This window comes from Engystomops pustulosus, chromosome 7, assembly GCF_040894005.1.
Source record: "Engystomops pustulosus chromosome 7, aEngPut4.maternal, whole genome shotgun sequence".
In the NCBI taxonomy this organism is placed as follows: Eukaryota; Metazoa; Chordata; class Amphibia; order Anura; family Leptodactylidae; genus Engystomops; species Engystomops pustulosus.
The window spans coordinates 11902877-11925652 of record NC_092417.1 but is presented as its reverse complement, the minus strand read 5'-3'; the positions used below and the strand labels follow the sequence as shown (position 1 = coordinate 11925652).

The window sequence follows — 22776 nt, the reverse complement described above, 5'->3', positions numbered from 1 at the left end:
ATTGTATATATATACAAGAGAAGTAGTACTGTGCACTGTATATATACAGGAGAAGTAGTACTGTGCACTGTATATATATACAGGAGAAGTAGTCCTGTGCATTGTATATATACAGGAGAAGTAGTACTGTGCACTGTATATATACAGGAGAAGTAGTACTGTGCACTGTATATATATACAGGAGAAGTAGTACTGTGCACTGTATATATACAGGAGAAGTAGTACTGTGCACTGTATATATACAGGGGAAGTAGTACAGTGCACTGTATATATACAGGAGAAGTAGTACTGTGCACTGTATATATACAGGAGAAGTAGTACTGTGCACTGTATATATACAGGAGAAGTAGTACTGTGCACTGCCCCAGTATACAGGAGAAGTAGTACTGTGCACTGTATATATACAGGAGAAGTAGTACTGTGCACTGTATATATATACAGGAGAAGTAGTACTGTGCACTGTATATATATATACAGGGGAAGTAGTACTGTGCACTGTATATATACAGGAGAAGTAGTACTGTGCACTGTATATATATATACAGGGGAAGTAGTACTGTGCACTGTATATATACAGGAGAAGTAGTACTGTGCACTGTATATATATACAGGAGAAGTAGTACTGTGCACTGTATATATATACAGGAGAAGTAGTACTGTGCACTGTATATATATACAGGAGAAGTAGTACTGTGCATTGTATATATATACAGGAGAAGTAGTACTGTGCACTGTATATATACAGGAGAAGTAGTACTGTGCACTGTATATATATACAGGAGAAGTAGTACTGTGCATTGTCCATATATATACAGGAGAAGTAGTACTGTGCACTGTATATATATATATATACAGGAGAAGTAGTACTGTGCACTGTATATATATACAGGAGAAGTAGTACTGTGCACTGTATATATATATACAGGAGAAGTAGTACTGTGCACTGTATATATATATATACAGGAGAAGTAGTACTGTGCACTGTATATATATACAGGAGAAGTAGTACTGTGCACTGTATATATATACAGGAGAAGTAGTACTGTGCACTGTATATATATACAGGAGAAGTAGTACTGTGCACTGTATATATATACAGGAGAAGTAGTACTGTGCACTGTATATATATACAGGAGAAGTAGTACTGTGCACTGTTTATATATACAGGAGAAGTAGTACTGTGCACTGTATATATATACAGGAGAAGTAGTACTGTGCACTGTATATATATACAGGAGAAGTAGTACTGTGCACTGTATATATATACAGGAGAAGTAGTACTGTGCACTGTATATATATACAGGAGAAGTAGTACTGTGCACTGTATATATATACAGGAGAAGTAGTACTGTGCACTGTATATATATACAGGAGAAGTAGTACTGTGCACTGTATATATATATACAGGAGAAGTAGTACTGTGCACTGTATATATATACAGGAGAAGTAGTACTGTGCACTGTATATATACAGGAGAAGTAGTACTGTGCACTGTATATATATATACAGGAGAAGTAGTACTGTGCACTGTATATATATATATATATATATATACAGGAGAAGTAGTACTGTGCACTGTCCATATATATACAGGAGAAGTAGTACTGTGCACTGTATATATATACAGGAGAAGTAGTACTGTGCACTGTATATATACAGGAGAAGTAGTACTGTGCACTGTATATATACAGGAGAAGTAGTACTGTGCACTGTCCATATATATACAGGAGAAGTAGTACTGTGCACTGTATATATACAGGAGAAGTAGTACTGTGCACTGTATATATATACAGGAGAAGTAGTACTGTGCACTGTATATATATATACAGGAGAAGTAGTACTCTGCACTGTATATATATACAGGAGAAGTAGTACTGTGCACTGTATATATATACAGGAGAAGTAGTACTGTGCACTGTATATATACAGGAGAAGTAGTACTGTGCACTGTATATATATATATATATATACAGGAGAAGTAGTACTGTGCACTGTCCATATATATACAGGAGAAGTAGTACTGTGCACTGTATATATATACAGGAGAAGTAGTACTGTGCACTGTATATATATACAGGAGAAGTAGTACTGTGTATATATACAGGAGAAGTAATACTGTGCACTGTATATATACAGGAGAAGTAGTACTGTGCACTGTCCATATATATACAGGAGAAGTAGTACTGTGCACTGTATATATACAGGAGAAGTAGTACTGTGCACTGTATATATATATACAGGAGAAGTAGTACTGTGCACTGTATATATATACAGGAGAAGTAGTACTATGCACTGTGTGTATATATATATATATATATATATATATATATATATATATACAGGAGAAGTAGTACAGTGCACTGTATATATATACTGGAGAAGTAGTACTGTGCACTGTATATATACACAGGGGAAGTAGTACTGTGCACAGTGTATATATATACAGGAGAAGTATTACTGTGCACTGTATATATATATACAGGAGAAGTAGTACTGTGCACTGTATATATATACAGGAGAAGTAGTACTGTGCACTGTATATATACAGGAGAAGCGGTACTGTGCACTGTATATATACAGGAGAAGTAGTACTGTGCACTGTATATATACAGGAGAAGCGGTACTGTGCACTGTATATATATACAGGAGAAGTAGTACTGTGCACTGTATATATACAGGAGAAGCAGTACTGTGCACTGTATATATACAGGAGAAGTAGTACTGTGCACTGTATATATATACAGGAGTAGTACTGTGCACTGTATATATATACAGGAGAAGTAGTACTGTGCACTGTATATATATACAGGAGAAGTAGTACTGTGCACTGTATATATATACAGGAGAAGTAGTACTGTGCACTGTATATATACAGGAGAAGTAGTACTGTGCACTGTATATATACAGGAGAAGTAGTACTGTGCACTGTATATATACAGGAGAAGTAGTACTGTGCACTGTATATATATACAGGAGAAGTAGTACTGTGCACTGTCCATATATATAGGAGAAGTAGTACTGTGCACTGTATATATACAGGAGAAGTAGTACTGTGCACTGCCCATATATACAGGAGAAGTAGTACTGTGCACTGTATATATACAGGAGAAGTAGTACTGTGCACTGTATATATATACAGGAGAAGTAGTACTGTGCACTGTATATATACAGGAGAAGTAGTACTGTGCACTGTATATATACAGGAGAAGTAGTACTGTGCACTGTATATATATACAGGAGAAGTAGTACTGTGCACTGTATATATATACAGGAGAAGTAGTACTGTGCACTATATATATATATATATATACAGGAGAAGTAGTACTGTGCCCTGCAGATTCCTGATGCCAGTGACTTCCTGCAGGTTCCTGTCCCTTCCTGTCTGGTCTCGGCTCTTGTGTTCCGGTCCCTGGTCTGGCTGTGAGGTCAGTGTTGGGGGTTTATGTGGGAGACGTCGCTGCCTGTGACGTGTAATGGGGGGCACCTGCTGATGTGTAGAGCTGGGGGTCTTCTCCTCTGGGGTCAGATAACAGACGGATAATTTTCTGCCCCCTTTTGCTCTCCTGGGTAGGAGGAGGAGGGGAGGCGTCTCCATGTTTGGGTGGTATTCAGCTCCCCCTGTAGTGCTGACCAATTACAGGGTCTGCAGACAGGACCGTTACTTCTCTACAGTTTAAGGGAAATTTATCATCAAAATCTGTCATGATAAATGCCCGGCGCACCTCCCACCGAGAGACAAATCATGTGCGCCTAGGAAATGATTTCTGTCTTAAGCTGCGGCTTTGGTCCTCCCCCACACGCTATAATTCCCCCCCCCCCCCCCTCCTTAGTGCCTTCATCTCCCCCTAACGTTGTGCCCCCCCAGTTCTCTGTCACATTGTATCCCCTCTGATATTGTGCCCACAGATTCTCCTCCTATAATGCCCCCTCAACAGCTCACCCTCTTATTGTACCCCCAGGAGCTCTCCCTCCTATTTTGCCCCATCAGTCCCCACTCTTATAGTGCCCCCCCACAGCAGCTCCTACTTATATTGTGTCCCCCCTCCTTCCGCTGTTCGCCTGCTTATAAAGCCCCACAGCAGTTCCCCTTTTATTGTGCCCCCCAGCAGCTCACTCTCTTACTGTGTTCCCCCTTATATTGTGTCCTCCCCCTCCCGCAGTTACCCCTCTTATTGTGCCTCCCCAGCAGCTCCCGCTCATATTGTGCCCCTCCTCCCGCAGCGCCCCCCTCCTATAGTGCCCGCCAGCAGCTCCCGCTCATATTGTGCCCCTCCTCCCACAGCTCCCCCTCCTCCCACAGCTCCCCCTCCTATAGTGCCCGCCAGCAGTTCCCCCTTATATTGTGTCCCCACAGTAAAATAATAAACACATACTCGCCTTTCCTCGTTCCTCTGCAGCTCCTCCTCTCCTCCTGCTGTATGTAGCAGTGAAGCCGGCAGATGACATCATCACATGGCGCCTGCCGGCTCTGCTACACACCGCAGAGGCACAGGGATAATACAAGGAGCTGCCGGTTCTCTCCACTATCTCTGTAGTCAGAGGATGCCGACAGAGTTAATGGGGGTCATTTACTAAGGGCCCGATTCGCGGTTTCCTGGCGTGTTACCCGAATATTTCCGAATATATTGTACCTGGGATTTTGGCGCACGCGATCGGATTGTGGCGTATCGGCGCCGGCATGCGCGCGATGGAAATCGGGGGGCATGGCCGAACGAAAACCCGAAGTATTCGGAAAAACCGCCGCATTTAAGAATGGAAAATGTGTCGCTCGGGACGCGCTTACCTTCACTCACCCGGCCTCGGTGAATTCCGGCGCGTTCAGATTATTTTCAGCGCAGTAGCGCCACCTGGTGGATGGCGGAGGAACTACCTTATTAAATCCCGGACGTACCCGAATCCAGCGCAGAGAACGCGCCGCTGGATCGTGAATGGGCCGGGTAAGTAAATCTGCCCCAATGTCCCCCGCGTGACAGGGGGGTCAGGTGGGTCGGCAGGAGAGAGGCTGAAAACTGGGACTGCCCTGCTGGACCTGTGATTGCCGGAAGGCATGTTAAAAACTGAAAAGAGATTTGCCTGATTACATAGTTGTTAACATAATGTTAACAAACACATGTGTAGCCACACACTTGGTGTTAACATTATGTTAACACACGCATTGTGTAAAAGTAATGTCAACAGCAATGCAATCAGGCAAATCTCCTCTTCTCAGCTGTTCTGACGCGTCACCGCAACGCGTGAACGGACGCAGCGTCAGTGCTGCTGCGGCGTCACAGTCTGGTACAATGAGCAGAACTTGTCTCGTCCACCCCCTGCCGGAGTAAACAAGCAGCAGCAGGAGGAGGAGGAAGTGCAGGGGGAGGGGAGAGCTGCTCTGCTCCCGTAACATGTGATAAGACATCAATCACCGTGGGGGCTCTGGAAGCACCAGCTGGAGCCATTCAGCTCATTGAAATAATTATATAAGTTGATTTTGGAAGGCAGGAGGCCATGGATGACACATATAAGAAGATCCCACAGTCCCGGTGCCCGGATCTATGAGTAAGTGCTCCTAGTTTATCATCATGGATTTTGATGGAGATTTCCTTTAAATATTAGAATTTGTTACAATATTGTTACATTGATGCCACGTTCCTGTGCCCACTATTACAATGGGCATGCTACCCACTGTGGTGCCAGGTAGGAGTCAGGGAAACCCCCCCCTTTTCTGTCTAGTGTGTACCCCTATTAGCACGCCCAATCCAGAAGGAATGTGTAACCCGCAGCTGATGGAACGTTATGTATCCTTGTTTCCCCGGCATCATGCGGGCACAGTGCCACGTGAGGAATTGGCACTATCACACCTGAGCAGCGCCAGGTTTACCCTGCGGGTATTCAGTCTGACTATTTTCCAGGTCCTGTCGGTGATGCCCTCTGTGCCGCCGCACAACTTCTCCTGGGTGGAGTCCGGGTTCCTGGCTGGCATGGCCATGCCACGTCTACCCGCTCACTACGAATACCTCTATGAGAATGGCATCCGCCACCTGGTGACCCTGACCGAGCACAAGCCCCCCTACCACGACACCTGCCCGGGCATCGCCCTGCACCGCATCCGCATCGTGGACTTCTGCCCGCCCAGCCTGGAGCAGATCAAGAGCTTCCTGAAGATTGTGGAGGACGCCAAGGCCAAGGGGGAGGTGGGTGGCAGCGCCATGGGCGAGGGCTTACACTGTGGGGCTCATTTACTAAGAACAGTGCAGGGTGTGCTATGTGCAGTGTCCTGTGTAGTGTGCAGGGGGCGCCACACAGCAAACACAGGTGTTGATATATAAAGGGTTGGTGGGTTTCTCCTTGATACGAGTGCGGGTTTGTTACAATGTTATGCAGCCTGGACCATCGCCAGCAGCGCTGACATTCTCTCCAGTCCTGATAGTTTGTTACAATGTATCAGTGACGGTATACTATAAGGGTGGTGTAGCGTTTTGAACACATTTTTAAGCAGTCCGTTAAAAAAAACGCATCTGTTTTTTCAAAGTTTGTCAGTTTTTCCTAGTTATAATTGGGGAAAAATGGACAAAAACAGAAAAAACGGATGCGTTTTTTTTAACGGACTGCTTAAAAGCTGGTTCAAAACGCCACGTGTGCCACCACAATGAGGAAAGGAGAGAGACTAGTGTTACTGAGGATCATCTAGGTTGGATACCACTGTAACAAACCCTCAGCTGTGAGAAGTAATATATCTCTACAGGTTTTCACCCTCTGGATGAATGTAGTAATTCACTGACAGCAAGCAGAGATGTGAAAAACTCTATTTACAGGCTTAGTACTTCAAGCAGCTGAGGGTCTGCTACAAGTGAAGACAATTCCCAGCAGCTCAAAGTCTGTCTCCTTTCCTGTTAGTTTGTTACAGTGTATCAGTGCAGGTAAAAGTGTTAGGGAAAAAAGTCTAGTTTGGATAAAATTGTAGCAAAGTCACCGCTGTAAGTAGTTACGGGTCTGTACAGGTTTTCAGCTGTTCATGGACAGCAAGCAGAGATGTTTAAACCGGAAACATTGGATTTTCCTGCACTGGCCTAATGCTTCTCACAGCTGAGGGTTTGTGACAGTTTTCTCCAGCAGTTCTCAGCAGAGCAAATCTCTCTACAGTGATGACATTTTGTTACAATGTATCCGGTAACTAAGCCTGTGCTTAACAATTGTAACAAACCCTCAGCTTTGGAGGATTTTCCTTTAATCCTACACAGGATAGAATACTTCTCACAGCTGAGGGATTGTTGCAGTTGTATCCAGTGTAGACCATTTTCTATGAAGTAAAGACATAGGAAGCCTCAAGCTCTGATCATTTGTTACAGTGTGTAAGGGCATGTGGTCATTGTACAGCAGTGATTCCGGATACCATGCAGGAACCTGTTCACACTGACGCAGTATAATGGGCGGATGCGTCGCTGTGTATTAGCTGACATTGCATATGAATCATCACAGCAAATTATTTATTACACAACGCTGGTGACTCGTAACACTGTGTCAGTAACCACTGCCATCCTGCATTGGATTCTTCATGTCATTAACTATCATGATAATATTCCCCTGTGTCGGTAGTTACTGCGGTCTTGCATGGTGTCCCCTGTGTCGGTGGTTACTGTGGTCTTGCATGGTATTCCCCTGTGTCGGTGGTTACTGTGGTCTTGCATGGTATTCCCCTTGTCAGTGGTTACTGCGGTCTTGCATGGTGTTCCCTGTGTCGGTGGTTACTGCCGTCTTGCATGGTATTCCCTGTGTCAGTAGTTACTGCGGTCTTGCATGGTGTTCCCTGTGTCAGTGGTTACTGTGGTCTTGCATGGTGTTCCCTGTGTCGGTGGTTACTGTGGTCTTGCATGGTGTTCCCTGTGTCGGTGGTTACTGCGGTCTTGCATGGTGTTCCCTGTGTCGGTGGTTACTGCGGTCTTGCATGGTGTTCCCTGTGTCGGTGGTTACTGCGGTCTTGCATGGTGTTCCCTGTGTCGGTGGTTACTGTGGTCTTGCATGGTGTTCCCTGTGTCGGTGGTTACTGCCGTCTTGCGTGGTGTTCCCTGTGTCGGTGGTTACTGCCGTCTTGCGTGGTGTTCCCTGTGTCGGTGGTTACTGTGGTCTTGCGTGGTGTTCCCTGTGTCGGTGGTTACTGCCGTCTTGCGTGGTGTTCCCTGTGTCGGTGGTTACTGCCGTCTTGCGTGGTGTTCCCTGTGTCGGTGGTTACTGCCGTCTTGCATGGTGTCCCCTGTGTCGGTGGTTACTGTGGTCTTGCGTGGTGTTCCCTGTGTCGGTGGTTACTGCCGTCTTGCATGGTGTTCCCTTTGTCTCATATCTCACCCCTTCTCTTTCCCCAGGGGGTCGGGGTGCACTGCCTCCATGGACGCGGTCGGACAGGTACCATGCTGGCGTGTTATCTGGTCACATCGCATAGGATCACCGGAGTGGACGCCATCCATGAGATCCGGAAGCTCCGACATGGATCCATAGAGACGACGGAGCAGGAGAAGGTGGTGGTCCAGTTCCACCACCACATCAAGTGATGAGGACTGTGGGGGGTCCCGGGATATTACATTATCTGCTGCTGTGTATATAAACCTATGTAACTGCTGCGCTCGTGGATTCTTGTCTGGGGGGTTCCCCTTTACCCCGGCTGTACACCGGAGGAGGGGGCACTTCTTGTCTGGGGGGGGGGTTCCCATTTACCCCGCCTGTACACCGGAGGAGGGGGCACTTCTTGTCTGGGGGGGGGTTCCCATTTACCCCGCCTGTATACCGGAGGAGGGGGCACTTCTTGTCTGGGGGGGGTTCCCATTTACCCCGCCTGTATACCGGAGGAGGGGGCACTTCTTGTCCGGGGGGGGGGGTTCCCCTTTCGCCCGGCTGTACATCGGAGGAGGGGGCACTTCTTGTAATTCCTAATCTGCTTGTAGGGATCGGGAGCAATCACATGACCAGACTTCCGCTCTGTCGTCAGGAAACCTCCCGGATTACGGGGCATTAGCCGGAGTGACGCTTAAGGATTTCTCAATATTTTTACCATAAATACAGATAAGCGTCCGGGCAAATACAAGAGACGGGCCCCTCACCATAGTTATGAGGGGGGGGGGACCCTCTTTAGCCTGTGTGTAGTTATACTTCAGTGTTGTCTTTAATAAGCCACCAAGAACAAGCCCACTGCAGGGTCACAATGCACTTGGGTAAATAGAGAAGGGGCCCCAATCAGATTCATCCATAACACAGTACTAGGGGCCCCTAGCCACAACTATAGGACCCGGTTCTACCAGTACCGCCCCAGTTGTACTTTCCAATTATTCCCTCCAAAGCTGTTGCTTTTTCTGAATTCCCTTCTCCCACCAGTAAAAAATGGGATGTGGTCAGTCAAGAGCGGGCCCCTTCTTTCTCCAAGGGCCACATCATATGGCACCACATCCTCGGTCCTTCTATGGAAGATCTGAAGTGTAATTGGGGTTGTCTAGCAGTTCACAAGCCTTACAAAGGCTTGAGCGTTCTGCAGGGGTGGAGCTAATGGCTGCTCATGGGTGTGTATGAACACTGGATGCTGATTGGATGCTGAAGTTCTAAGCTTGTTCCTTATTTTGCCCAAAGGGACTGATCTATACAGCATTGGAGGGTATGAGTACACTGTCCCGTGTGATGCTGATGTAGCCCTCGCCCCGTCCCCCCGGTGCGATGCTGATGTAGCCCTCGCCCCGTCCCCCCGGTGCGATGCTGATGTAGCCCTCGCCCCGTCCCCCCGGTGCGATGCTGATGTAGCCCTCGCCCCGTCCCCCCGGTGCGATGCTGATGTAGCCCTCGCCCCGTCCCCCCGGTGCGATGCTGATGTAGCCCTCGCCCCGTCCCCCCGGTGCGATGCTGATGTAGCCCTCGCCCCGTCCCCCCGGTGCGATGCTGATGTAGCCCTCGCCCCGTCCCCCCGGTGCGATGCTGATGTAGCCCTCGCCCCGTCCCCCCGGTGCGATGCTGATGTAGCCCTCGCCCCGTCCCCCCGGTGCGATGCTGATGTAGCCCTCGCCCCGTCCCCCCGGTGCGATGCTGATGTAGCCCTCGCCCCGTCCCCCTGTGCGATGCTGATGTAGTCCTCGCCTGTCCCCCGTGCGATGCTGATGTAGTCCTCGCCCGTCCCCCTGTGCGATGCTGATGTAGTCCTCGCCCGTCCCCCTGTGCGATGCTGATGTAGTCCTCGCCCGTCCCCCCCCTGTGCGATGCTGATGTAGTCCTCGCCCGTCCCCCCCCTGTGCGATGCTGATGTAGTCCTCGCACCCCCCCCCCCGTGTGATGCTGATGTAGTCCTCGCCATCCCCAGATGATGCTGATGTAGTCCTCGCCCGTCCCCCCCCTGTGCGATGCTGATGTAGTCCTCGCCCGTCCCCCCCCTGTGCGATGCTGATGTAGTCCTCGCACCCCCCCCCCCCCCGTGTGATGCTGATGTAGTCCTCGCCATCCCCAGATGATGCTGATGTAGTCCTCGTCTGTCCTAGCCCGTTCCCCGCGTGCTGCTGATGTAGTTGCTCGATAGAAATATCTGGTGACGGATACAAAGAAGCGGAAAGTAAACAGGATCAGAAGGGACAAAGGAGCCGCCGACTAAGCACCGGATCCAGTGTTACTAGAGTTACTGACCCCCACATGTGCCGTGACCCCCGGGAGGACATCACTGAGCGCCACATCCACTGCCAGAGGAAAAATCATAGGAAGAAGAATAAAACAAGACATGAGAAGTAGCGAACACTGCAAAAAAAATAATAAAAATGAATTGCAATTGAGTTGCAATAATTTTTTTTTCTCCACAACTTCCAAAAGCCAGAACTTTATTTAATTTTCTGTATGGAGAACAGTACGGGGCTTGTATTCTGTGTGATGAACTGGAATTCTGGAACATAAATCCATATATTACCGTCCTGCTATGATTAATAACATACACAAAGGTCTGATTATACATCTCTAAAGGAACAATACCTAACATGGAGAGCACAGAGCACAGCAGTGTCAGGGAAATCTACCACTGACAAACATAAGTCCATATTCCACAGTCCTGCTGCTACTAACTACATATATATAGTCATGATCAACCACTTTATGAGTGACCAGGTCAACCACTTAACAAACAAATCTTTTAACTCCCTGTTTCGTAACGATTAATTTCTGTTTTATTTTGGCATCTATATGGCAGCTGTGTTGGGGCTTGTTTTTTGCAGTACAAATTGAAGTCTTAAATGGCCCAATTTTGGGTTACACATATCACACTGAGTAACATTTCTTAACTCTTTCTGGGAAGGAAGAAAATAGACAGCAATACAAGTATTAACTTTTTACACTTTAAATTTATCAAGTTTTGCACATTTCTCAAATCATTACAATTTTTGCCAACAAAAAAGTTTTTTATTTTTTTTGGGGGGGGGAGGGGGGGTACAACTACTCTCTAAAGCCCATCACTTTAAAAAAAAAAAAATATTCTGTCAACGTCGTTGTATGGTTTGTATGTAAGTGCTTGGGCTTGCGACACAATTTGAATGTTAAATCCGGCGCTCATTCCGAATCAGTCGGATCATCTGACGGCACCCCCCTAAATTGTGTCGCATGGAAGCAGCGCAGCTGTGCCAAAAACCTAGCGCAGACACTTGTTAAATACCAGTGCAAGCCGTGCAATCCCCAAAAAAGTGAACAGTCCGATGAAAGTGAGCAACTCAAGTGTCGAGAACTTATTGTAATACAAAGTGTAACTCATTCCAAAAAGGCTGAATAAGTGAACACTCCCAGAATATAGGAAACTCGAGCGCCCCGGGTACATCACGTCTCTAACAGACATGGGGAATAAGCGGGTTACGTTTATGTAGTAGCCCCGGCGTATGCGACCACTGCATCAAGATTTTATTGTGTAAAGAGCTGACAAAGAGCCTCTGGGGGCGTTCTCCCAAATAATCTTCCATTCTGGCTCCGGTAACGATGTACCCAGCCAGTCCTCCCACCTTAGGCTACATTCACACACACATTGCAAGACCATTATACGTCCGGCAATGGGTGCACGGAGCGGTACGGTGCAGCTCAGGTGTGGCATCGTACTGCTCCGTACCTGGGGAATAAATAGGACATGTCCTATCTTACCCAATATGTTGTCTGACTGGCTCTGGGTTTGTGCCATAAGTAGGGCATGTAAGTCTGAGATCAGTCTTTTTGAGGTGGAGTCCGTGGGAATGCTGTAAGGGGGCGGCTTTGTGGTGGACCCCAGGGTTGTAGGACAGAATTGGTGAATCTGAGTATAAGTATTGGTAGCTGGGAGAAATTATTTGGATGCTGAGCAAAGGTCGGTGAGTGTTTGTGGTGGGATGGGCCAGGTCTATAATTTGAAATCTACTTATCGGTCCTAAGACTTTGGAGTAGATGTTTGGTGTATGTGGTGAGCGGGGATTTATGTGTCGTAGAGAGAAAACGGATCCAACATCTGCACCATTTATCCCTAGTAAAGGGGCCAGTAAGGATGAATTGAGGATTTCCGCCTGTGGACCCCACATTAGTGAACGGGGGATGAAGCTGTTGCCAACCAAAGCTTTTCAATTTCCATCCACCTATTAAAGGCAGGCAATGATGTCCAAAAGACTATATGCCGCAGGTGTGTCGCGTAATAATACAGGGTTATGTCTGGGAGGCCTAACCCTCCTTTCGACTTTGGCGCTACCAAGACCGTCTTTGGGATTCTATGTCCCCTCAAACACCACAGAAAGTCTAAAAAGAGTGATTGGACCCGTCGTAGGGTTGTTATCGTTGACAGGAGAGTCTCGTATAGGAGTCTCAGAAGAATGGACATTGTGATTGCCCCCACCTTTCCCAACAATGACAAGTGGGAAGGGCGCAAACTTTGTAGTGGTTTTCTCACATCCAGCACCAGCGGGGGACACATTTTCCATATGTCAGGAAGAGGTAGTGACTTTTATTCCTAGATATTAAAGGGAGGATAGATGCCGGGAGTATCGGAAACTATCCAGCAGTGAGTGTAATGTATGGGTGGGGGTGGATTCAGCGGTTGGGCTTCTGTCTTGGTGTGGTGTACCCCGATACTGCACTACAGTCCTCAATGGTGTCCTGGAAATTTGGTAGAGAAATAAGGGGGTCGGTGAAAGCAATACATGGTCGGCAAATAGAGCGACTTTACATAGTTTGTCTTTCTCCTTGATACCCTTACTATTTGGGTTGCTTCGATTGTATGCGGCCAAGGGATCGGGGGATTGGGGACATCCCTGGAGAGTCCCGGTGTTTATAGTTAGAGGGGTGGAGTGAGCATGAGGAAGTAGAATTTGCCCCTTAGGGGCTGAGTATAGACCCTTCAGGGCTTCCACTTTGTGTCTTGTTTTATAATAATTTCTTTTTTTACTCTTTTTGTCCATACATTGCAGTCAGATCTGGGAGTCCCCCCAGAATGACACCTTTCCCTCTTCATCCACCGTTTAGATACCACAGTCCCGAGGACTTACCAATACTGATTGATCTGCTTATGTTTTGGGTATATAAATTTTGGGGGCGCACTTAATGTTTAATAATAGAAATCTTTATATAGAACGACATAGATTTACAAATTATTTCCCGGTATGTCGCCTAATAAAATATCTAGAAATATCCTAAAAAATGAGGGGGGGGGACCTCTTACTCTATACTCTACTCTTACGTCTATAGTCTATGGCGGCCTCATTGGTGGAGTCGTAGGCAGTGGCGTAACTAGAAGCTGATGAGCTCCAGTGCAAAGTTTCTGGCAGGACCCCGACTTTATAATACTAATCTTCTCATATGGGAAAGTGGCACCTTAGGGGCCCCCTAAGACACTTGGGCCCGGTTGCGACCACACTCTCTGCACCCCCTCAAGTTACGCCCCTGGTCGTAGGTGTTTTATGGAGAGAGATGACAGGATTTGTGAATATGTAAGGTTAAGGTGTGATGTAGAGTGCACAGAACCACCACCGGGGGGAGACAGCGCAGCAGCCATGTCCTCGCCTGGTGCTCAGGACTACATTTCCCATCGTGCACCCTGGATGGTGGCTCATTGGCCGCAGCTGCTGAGCCTGTGATGGGTAGAGAGCGGCAGGGCCGTCCTGGCAACCCAAAGCTTCATTGGTTGTTGCTGTGGAAACAATGGGCGCTTGATTGAAAGAGTGGGTGGGCTCCAGCATCATGGGGCACACCTACTATTATGTTTGCAAGTTGCAGGCTGGCAGGGAGTTCAGGCAGGAATAGAAAGGAGGAGAGAAGGGGGGGAAATAAGACACAGGAGCTGGGAGAGCGGAGTGCAAGCTTCTGTGTGTCCTGCATGCTCACGCTGCCCGCCTGCTCTGGGACTAGCCTTCCCTTGCCTCCAGCCACAGGTACATGCACCATCCATTGTCTCCAAAGAGATTTGCAAAAAAACAAAAAACAGCGGATGTGGCAATTTTTTGGGTGCACCTGGAACATGTGCAACCGAACCCGGTGAGGCAGGAGGTCCCTGCCAGCCCCCTACCTCCGTGTCGCAGCTGAAGGATCTCCCCCCTTCCCATTGGCAACAGGTAGAGGGTGGATCCGATTGTAGGGTGGTCCGGCTTCATGCCCTGTGACAGCGTGTCGACATGGTGCGCTAGGTGGTCCGGCCACCAGGACCTACACACCACCCCATCTGGTCCATGCTCATATTCCAGGACGTCCATGGGCCCAGCTCCGCCAGGTAAGCCTGCCGTACCCAAACGCATAGCGTCCGCCACCCGGGTACCCGCGGCGGGCACCCAGACGCTTCGCTTGTCCTCGTCAGACGTTGCCAAGTCGGAGACTTGTTGATCTTTTTTTTTCTTTTGATTGTGTTAATTTGAGATATTTTTCCTTGCATCGTATCCCCCTCCTCCTCCCTCTTCTTCCTCCCTCCTGGTCATGGTCGTCTTTGTGGCACCTGCTTTGTGTGTGGCGTTTACATCCTACCTTACTTTCCGGTGGATTTACGACTCGTGAAGACCCCCCCCCCTCCAAAACCCGCCGTCCCTTTGTATGTTTTTGAATATTTTCGTGTTGTTTTTGTGATGTGTCATGAAGTGATCTTAGGGGGGTGCAGTCCCCCTCATCGTTACCTATCTGTATAAACTCCAGGTCAGTACACCCCCTCCCCATCTCTCTGACGACTTAAATATTGGGCCACTTCCATGACTACGTTTGACATATCCCCCCCTCCCCTTCTCCGATGTGTGTACCTGCCGTACAATGGAGTGGAATAAGTAGCAGTAGACAGAAGAGCTTACAATCTAATACCTAAAACGGGGGGGTCCGACTCAAGGTCACAGAGACGGAGGGGTCCATAACGGGGTGTTGCCAGGGATTAGGGTCCTCCGGAGGGGACAAAGGACTGTTATCCGTATTATCTCTCCCTTTCTGCACAGACAATGGAGGTAAGGGCAGGCTCGCCTCGTAGACTAGCCGGCCCTAGAAAATGCCAATTATTCCCTTTACGCCCCGTGACATTTATCCGTCATTGTGGGGTAATCCTGGGGGGCACTCATCATGGAGGAGGGGGGGAATCAGTAACAAAGGCCTACAATAAAACTATGAATCCCGAGGCCTCACTCCGTCTACATGGGGGTTGTATACAGCCGTAGGGCGATGCGGTGTGGGGGGCCTCCCCCTACTATGACCCCCCCCCCGTATCTGCAGAATATCGGAAGCAAATGACTAGGAATCCCATCTGCTGTATGGGATCGGGAAGTGCCTCTACCCAGGCAGACCCTCGTTACGGGAGTGTTGGGGGGGCACCATGTGTTAGTTGGGAGGTTGGCACCGAAACGCGTGGCCTTGTCATGCCGCACCTGTCCTTGCCCACCTGGGCCTCCACCGAAACGTCCAGACTGCAACTTTTTGTCATGTTGCTTAATGACTCAGAGACCACCGAGGCACGACAGCCGCTCCCAGTGCCAACTACCCCCGGGGCAGTTACTAGAAGGGTCATAACCTCTCCCACAGGAAGCACAAAATATGGATTTTCTAATTATATTTCATAAGACTTTATTTACTGCTGAATGAATCGGTTACTTTATTGTTTGTTATGTTTTTATTTTTATGTTGTTTTTATGATTTTGATACTTCCTGCAGTTTACTGATATTTTAAGGAATTTTTTGGGGGTCAGGAATCTTGTATTTGACGCCTTTCAGTTGTTGACTTCTTCATTGTTCACAATGGGATTAGTGGGAGAAGTCGTGGAGCTGGTGATGCTGTCATGTTGTTGGAACTTGTAGCAGGGAGGAATTTGTCATTTAACTCTGTGCAGTCCTATGTAACACTGGAGATTAGCTTGTACAGATCATGACCCCTGCAGTCCTATGTAACAGCACAACACTACATGATCTGTACTCTGAGCAGGTGTAGTAGATGTGTCCTGCAGTCCTATGTAACACCACAGATAACACAGTGATATCTCTGAGTACAGATCATGTAGTAGATGTGACCTGCAGTCCTATGTAACACCACAGATAACACAGTGATATCTCTGAGTACAGATCATGTAGTAGATGTGTCCTGCAGTCCTATGTAACACCACAGATAACACAGTGATATCTCTCTGAGTACAGATCATGTAGTAGATGTGTCCTGCAGTCCTATGTAACACCACAGATAACACAGTGATATCTCTGAGTACAGATCATGTAGTAGATGTGTCCTGCAGTCCTATGTAACACCACAGATAACACAGTGATATCTCTGAGTACAGATCATGTAGTAGATGTATCCTGCAGTCCTATGTAACAGCACAGATAACACAGTGATATCTCTGAGTACAGATCATGTAGTAGATGTGTCCTGCAGTCCTATGTAACACCACAGATAACACAGTGATATCTCTGAGTACAGATCATGTAGTAGATGTGTCCTGCAGTCCTATGTAACACCACAGATAACACAGTGATATCTCTGAGTACAGATCATGTAGTAGATGTGTCCTGCAGTCCTATGTAACAGCACAGATAACACAGTGATATCTCTGAGTACAGATCATGTAGTAGATGTGTCCTGCAGTCCTATGTAACACCACAGATAACACAGTGATATCTCTGAGTACAGACCATGTAGTAGATGTCACCTGCAGTCCTATGTAACACCACAGATAACACAGTGATATCTCTGAGTACAGATCATGTAGTAGATGTGTCCTGCAGTCCTATGTAACAGCACAGATAACAAAGTGATATCTGAGTACAGCTCATGTAGTAGATGTGACCTGCAGTCCTATGTAACACTACAGATAACACAGTGATATCTCGGAGTACAGATCATGTAGTAGATGTGTCCTGCAGTCCTATGTAACACTACAGATAACACAGTGATATCTCGGAGTACAGATCATGTAGTAGATGTGTCCTGCAGTCCTATGTAACAGCACAGATAACACAGTGATATCTCTGAGTACAGATCATGTAGTAGTGACCTGCAGTCCTATGTAACAGCACAGATAACACAGTGATATCTCTGAGTACAGATCATGTAGTAGATGTGTCCTGCAGTCCTATGTAACACTACAGATAACACAGTGATATCTGAGTACAGATCATGTAGTAGATGTGTCCTGCAGTCCTATGTAACACTACAGATAACACAGTGATATCTGAGTACAGATCATGTAGTAGATGTGTCCTGCAGTCCTATGTAACACCACAGATAACACAGTGATATCTGAGTACAGATCATGTAGCAGATGTGACCTGCAGTCCTATGTAACACTACAGATAACACAGTGATATCTCGGAGTACAGATCATGTAGTAGATGTGTCCTGCAGTCCTATGTAACACTACAGATAACACAGTGATATCTGAGTACAGATCATGTAGTAGATGTGTCCTGCAGTCCTATGTAACACCACAGATAACACAGTGATATCTCTGAGCACAGATCATGTAGTAGATGTGTCCTGCAGTCCTATGTAACACCACAGATAACACAGTGATATCTCTGAGTACAGATCATGTAGTAGATGTGTCCTGCAGTCCTATGTAACACCACAGATAACACAGTGATATCTCTGAGCACAGATCATGTAGTAGATGTGACCTGCAGTCCTATGTAACACCACAGATAACACAGTGATATCTCTGAGTACAGATCATGTAGTAGATGTGTCCTGCAGTCCTATGTAACACCACAGATAACACAGTGATATCTCTCTGAGTACAGATCATGTAGTAGATGTGTCCTGCAGTCCTATGTAACACCACAGATAACACAGTGATATCTCTCTGAGTACAGATCATGTAGTAGATGTGCCCTGCAGTCCTATGTAACACCACAGATAACACAGTGATATCTCTGAGTACAGATCATGTAGTAGATGTGTCCTGCAGTCCTATGTAACACCACAGATAACACAGTGATATCTCTCTGAGTACAGATCATGTAGTAGATGTGCCCTGCAGTCCTATGTAACACCACAGATAACACAGTGATATCTCTGAGTACAGATCATGTAGTAGATGTGTCCTGCAGTCCTATGTAACACCACAGATAACACAGTGATATCTCTGAGTACAGATCATGTAGTAGATGTGTCCTGCAGTCCTATGTAACACCACAGATAACACAGTGATATCTCTGAGTACAGATCATGTAGTAGATGTGTCCTGCAGTCCTATGTAACAGCACAGATAACACAGTGATATCTCTGAGTACAGATCATGTAGTAGATGTGTCCTGCAGTCCTATGTAACACCACAGATAACACAGTGATATCTCTGAGTACAGATCATGTAGTAGATGTGTCCTGCAGTCCTATGTAACAGCACAGATAACACAGTGATATCTGAGTACAGATCATGTAGTAGATGTGTCCTGCAGTCCTATGTAACACCACAGATAACACAGTGATATCTCTGAGTACAGATCATGTAGTAGATGTGTCCTGCAGTCCTATGTAACACCACAGATAACACAGTAATATCTCTGAGTACAGATCATGTAGTAGATGTGTCCTGCAGTCCCATGTAACAGCACAGATAACACAGTGATATCTCTGAGTACAGATCATGTAGTAGATGTGTCCTGCAGTCCTATGTAACACCACAGACAACACAGTGATATCTCTGAGTACAGATCATGTAGTAGATGTGTCCTGCAGTCCTATGTAACACCACAGATAACACAGTGATATCTCTCTGAGTACAGATCATGCAGTAGATGTGACCTGCAGTCCTATGTAACACCACAGATAACACAGTGATATCTCTCTGAGTACAGATCATGTAGTAGATGTGTCCTGCAGTCCTATGTAACACCACAGATAACACAGTGATATCTCTCTGAGTACAGATCATGTAGTAGATGTGCCCTGCAGTCCTATGTAACACCACAGATAACACAGTGATATCTCTGAGTACAGATCATGTAGTAGATGTGTCCTGCAGTCCTATGTAACACCACAGATAACACAGTGATATCTCTGAGTACAGATCATGTAGTAGATGTGTCCTGCAGTCCTATGTAACACCACAGATAACACAGTGATATCTCTGAGTACAGATCATGTAGTAGATGTGTCCTGCAGTCCTATGTAACAGCACAGATAACACAGTGATATCTCTGAGTACAGATCATGTAGTAGATGTGTCCTGCAGTCCTATGTAACACCACAGATAACACAGTGATATCTCTGAGTACAGATCATGTAGTAGATGTGTCCTGCAGTCCTATGTAACAGCACAGATAACACAGTGATATCTGAGTACAGATCATGTAGTAGATGTGTCCTGCAGTCCTATGTAACACCACAGATAACACAGTGATATCTCTGAGTACAGATCATGTAGTAGATGTGTCCTGCAGTCCTATGTAACACCACAGATAACACAGTAATATCTCTGAGTACAGATCATGTAGTAGATGTGTCCTGCAGTCCCATGTAACAGCACAGATAACACAGTGATATCTCTGAGTACAGATCATGTAGTAGATGTGTCCTGCAGTCCTATGTAACACCACAGACAACACAGTGATATCTCTGAGTACAGATCATGTAGTAGATGTGTCCTGCAGTCCTATGTAACACCACAGATAACACAGTGATATCTCTCTGAGTACAGATCATGCAGTAGATGTGACCTGCAGTCCTATGTAACACCACAGATAACACAGTGATATCTCTCTGAGTACAGATCATGTAGTAGATGTGTCCTGCAGTCCTATGTAACACCACAGATAACACAGTGATATCTCTGCGTACAGATCATGTAGTAGATGTGTCCTGCAGTCCTATGTAACAGCACAGATAACACAGTGATATCTCTTAGTACAGATCATGCAGTAGATGTGTCTGCAGTCCTATGTAACACCACAGACAACACAGTGATATCTCTGAGTACAGATCATGTAGTAGATGTGTCCTGCAGTCCTATGTAACACCACAGATAACACGGTGATATCTCTATGAGTACAGATCATGTAGTAGATGTGTCCTGCAGTCCTATGTAACACCACAGATAACACAGTGATATCTCTGAGTACAGATCATGTAGTAGATGTGTCCTGCAGTCCTATGTAACACCACAGATAACACAGTGATATCTCTGCGTACAGATCATGTAGTAGATGTGTCCTGCAGTCCTATGTAACAGCACAGATAACACAGTGATATCTCTTAGTACAGATCATGTAGTAGATGTCTCCTGCAGTCCTATGTAACAGCACAGATAACACAGTGATATCTCTTAGTACAGATCATGCAGTAGATGTGTCTGCAGTCCTATGTAACACCACAGATAACACAGTGATATCTCTGAGTACAGATCATGTAGTAGATGTGACCTGCAGTCCTATGTAACACCACAGATAACACAGTGATATCTCTGAGTACAGATCATGCAGTAGATGTGTCCTGCAGTCCTATGTAACACCACAGATAACACAGTGATATCTCTGAGTACAGATCATGTAGTAGATGTGTCCTGCAGTCCTATGTAACACCACAGATAACACAGTGATATCTCTGAGTACAGATCATGTAGTAGATGTGTCCTGCAGTCCTATGTAACACCACAGATAACACAGTGATATCTCTGAGTACAGATCATGTAGTAGATGTGTCCTGCACAGGTGACAGCTGACGTTATGATGTCACTGGGGGTGATGGTGATGTTTGGTGATGTCACTGTTATGAAGGTGTGATATCTCTGAGGAGTAAACTATGGATAGAATGAGGTCACTGTGGGCTGGACTATTATTAGATTGAGTTGTGTGATGTCACCGAAGACAGGACCATAAATATACCGGACTGTATGATGTCATGAGTGTCGGACTATGGATGCACTGGTTAGTATGAGGTCACTAAGAGCCAAACTATGAATATGTTATATGATGTCATTGAAAAGATGATGTCGCTGATGACTTGGCTGTAAAATGTTAGAGGTCAGGCAGGATGGTAATTATGTCATCCAGGGCTTCACCATAATTGATCTTAGAAATATGGTGGCCAAAAAAAAAAATTATCAAAAAGTTGAGAGAAAATTCGTAAACATTGACCTCGTCTTCATAGGAAGCCGGTAACCCCCCCCCCCCCGTGTCTTCATGTTGTCTTGCTGTGACCCAGCTCTCTCTCTGCCCCGGGCCCCCACCACTGATGGACCTCTTCTAATCTTCCCCTGAAGTTTCTGGACGTCTTTCAATCCTCGTCAAGGTCTGATCAGCTTTTCCCCGGTGCTCCGTCCTTTAGGTCACCATGAACTGGCGCCTTTCCCGAGGCTTGCAGCCGGTACAAGCTCTTGGAGGCTTTGAGGAGCTTAGAAGCCACGGAGGTTGTCCACGATAGGAAGAACTTTCTGTTTGTTTTTTTTTTAATAGTATCGTCAACGCCCCGTGAGGAACCAAGATGCCTCCACTCATAATGGGTGAAGACTATTTTGGGTGCCACAATATGGTGTCCGTAAGTTAGAATTCAGGTGTGACGTAATGTTCTATTCCTTCCATGTTGACTTCTTAGGGTTCCAGGTAGCTGCGATGTGGGATTAATCATGTTATTAGGCTTCTTGTAGGTCATGCTTGGTGCTAAGGGGGCTGCTTTCCAAGGTAGCAAAAGGAGGCATTGTTTTCCATTTCCCACCTCGATTTCGGACCCCTTTGAGGTGACCTCTATTGGCAAACTCTCCATATGAGAACTCTTACTTTCCGACCCCATTCAATAGCCTCTCACTTAGCCCAAAAAGTTCCCTGCGCTGTACTGAGGAGACCCATCCATGTCGAAACCGCATTGTCTACAGTTGGGAGTCTCTTCCTACTGGTTTGGTAGGTATCATGTTATTAGGCTTCTTGTAGGTCATGCTTGGTGCTAAGGTGGCTGCCATTCAAGGGGGCTGCTTTCTTGTAGGTTTCTTGTAGGTCATGCTTGCTGCTAAGGGGTTGCTTTCTTGTAGGTCATGCTTGCTGCTAAGGGGGCTGCCATTCAAGGTAGCAAAAGGAAGCATTGTTTTCCATTTCCCACCTCGGAAAACGTTTTTTTCATATTTCCCAGATCTCCTTAACTGGTGACCATCTTGCCTCTGCCTCTTTGCCTTTCATGGAATGTGTATGGCCACTTTTGGGATCCTTGCGTTGTGGAGAGGTTTTTGTCATTCCGATACTGACTGTGACAAATCGAGAACAAAGTAGTCACTGACTAATCCTACGTTTTACAGGTGACACTTGGGTAATAATGTATGATAAATGATTGGTCACTACTTTGTTCTCTACATACAATAGTCATCTAGACACTATGGGGTGAGGTATGATGAAACTCCGCCCGTCCTCCGGATGTATCTG

At 46.4% G+C, this 22776-nt stretch overlaps 2 protein-coding genes across 7 annotated transcripts in view; both read left to right on the top strand.

Annotated features, from left to right (window-relative positions):
- The first annotated feature begins 3326 nt into the window (after window positions 1–3326).
- On the top strand, window positions 3327–8593 carry DUSP23 (dual specificity phosphatase 23). 2 transcript variants are annotated; one of them, XM_072114773.1, is made up of 3 exons: window positions 3327–3425; window positions 5892–6173; window positions 8340–8593. In XM_072114773.1, exons 1-3 carry the CDS (start codon window positions 3345–3347, stop codon window positions 8523–8525), a joined length of 549 nt encoding a protein of 182 aa, XP_071970874.1. In that variant the 5' UTR covers window positions 3327–3344; the 3' UTR covers window positions 8526–8593. The 2 variants fall into 2 exon arrangements, with proteins under 2 accessions (XP_071970874.1, XP_071970875.1); XM_072114774.1 differs by lacking the exon at window positions 3327–3425 and adding an exon at window positions 5315–5538.
- Window positions 8594–14135: 5542 nt separating this feature from the next.
- Window positions 14136–22776, top strand: part of IGSF9 (immunoglobulin superfamily member 9) — a 62717-nt gene continuing 54076 nt past the window's right edge. For 3 of the 5 annotated variants that reach the window (XM_072114771.1, XM_072114772.1, XM_072114768.1), the window contains exon 1: window positions 14139–14689. The gene's annotated coding sequence lies outside the window, so the exon portion shown is untranslated. Of the gene's footprint in view, window positions 14690–22776 lie in introns of all 5 variants that reach the window. The other 2 variants (XR_011848770.1, XM_072114770.1) reach the window with 2 other exon arrangements.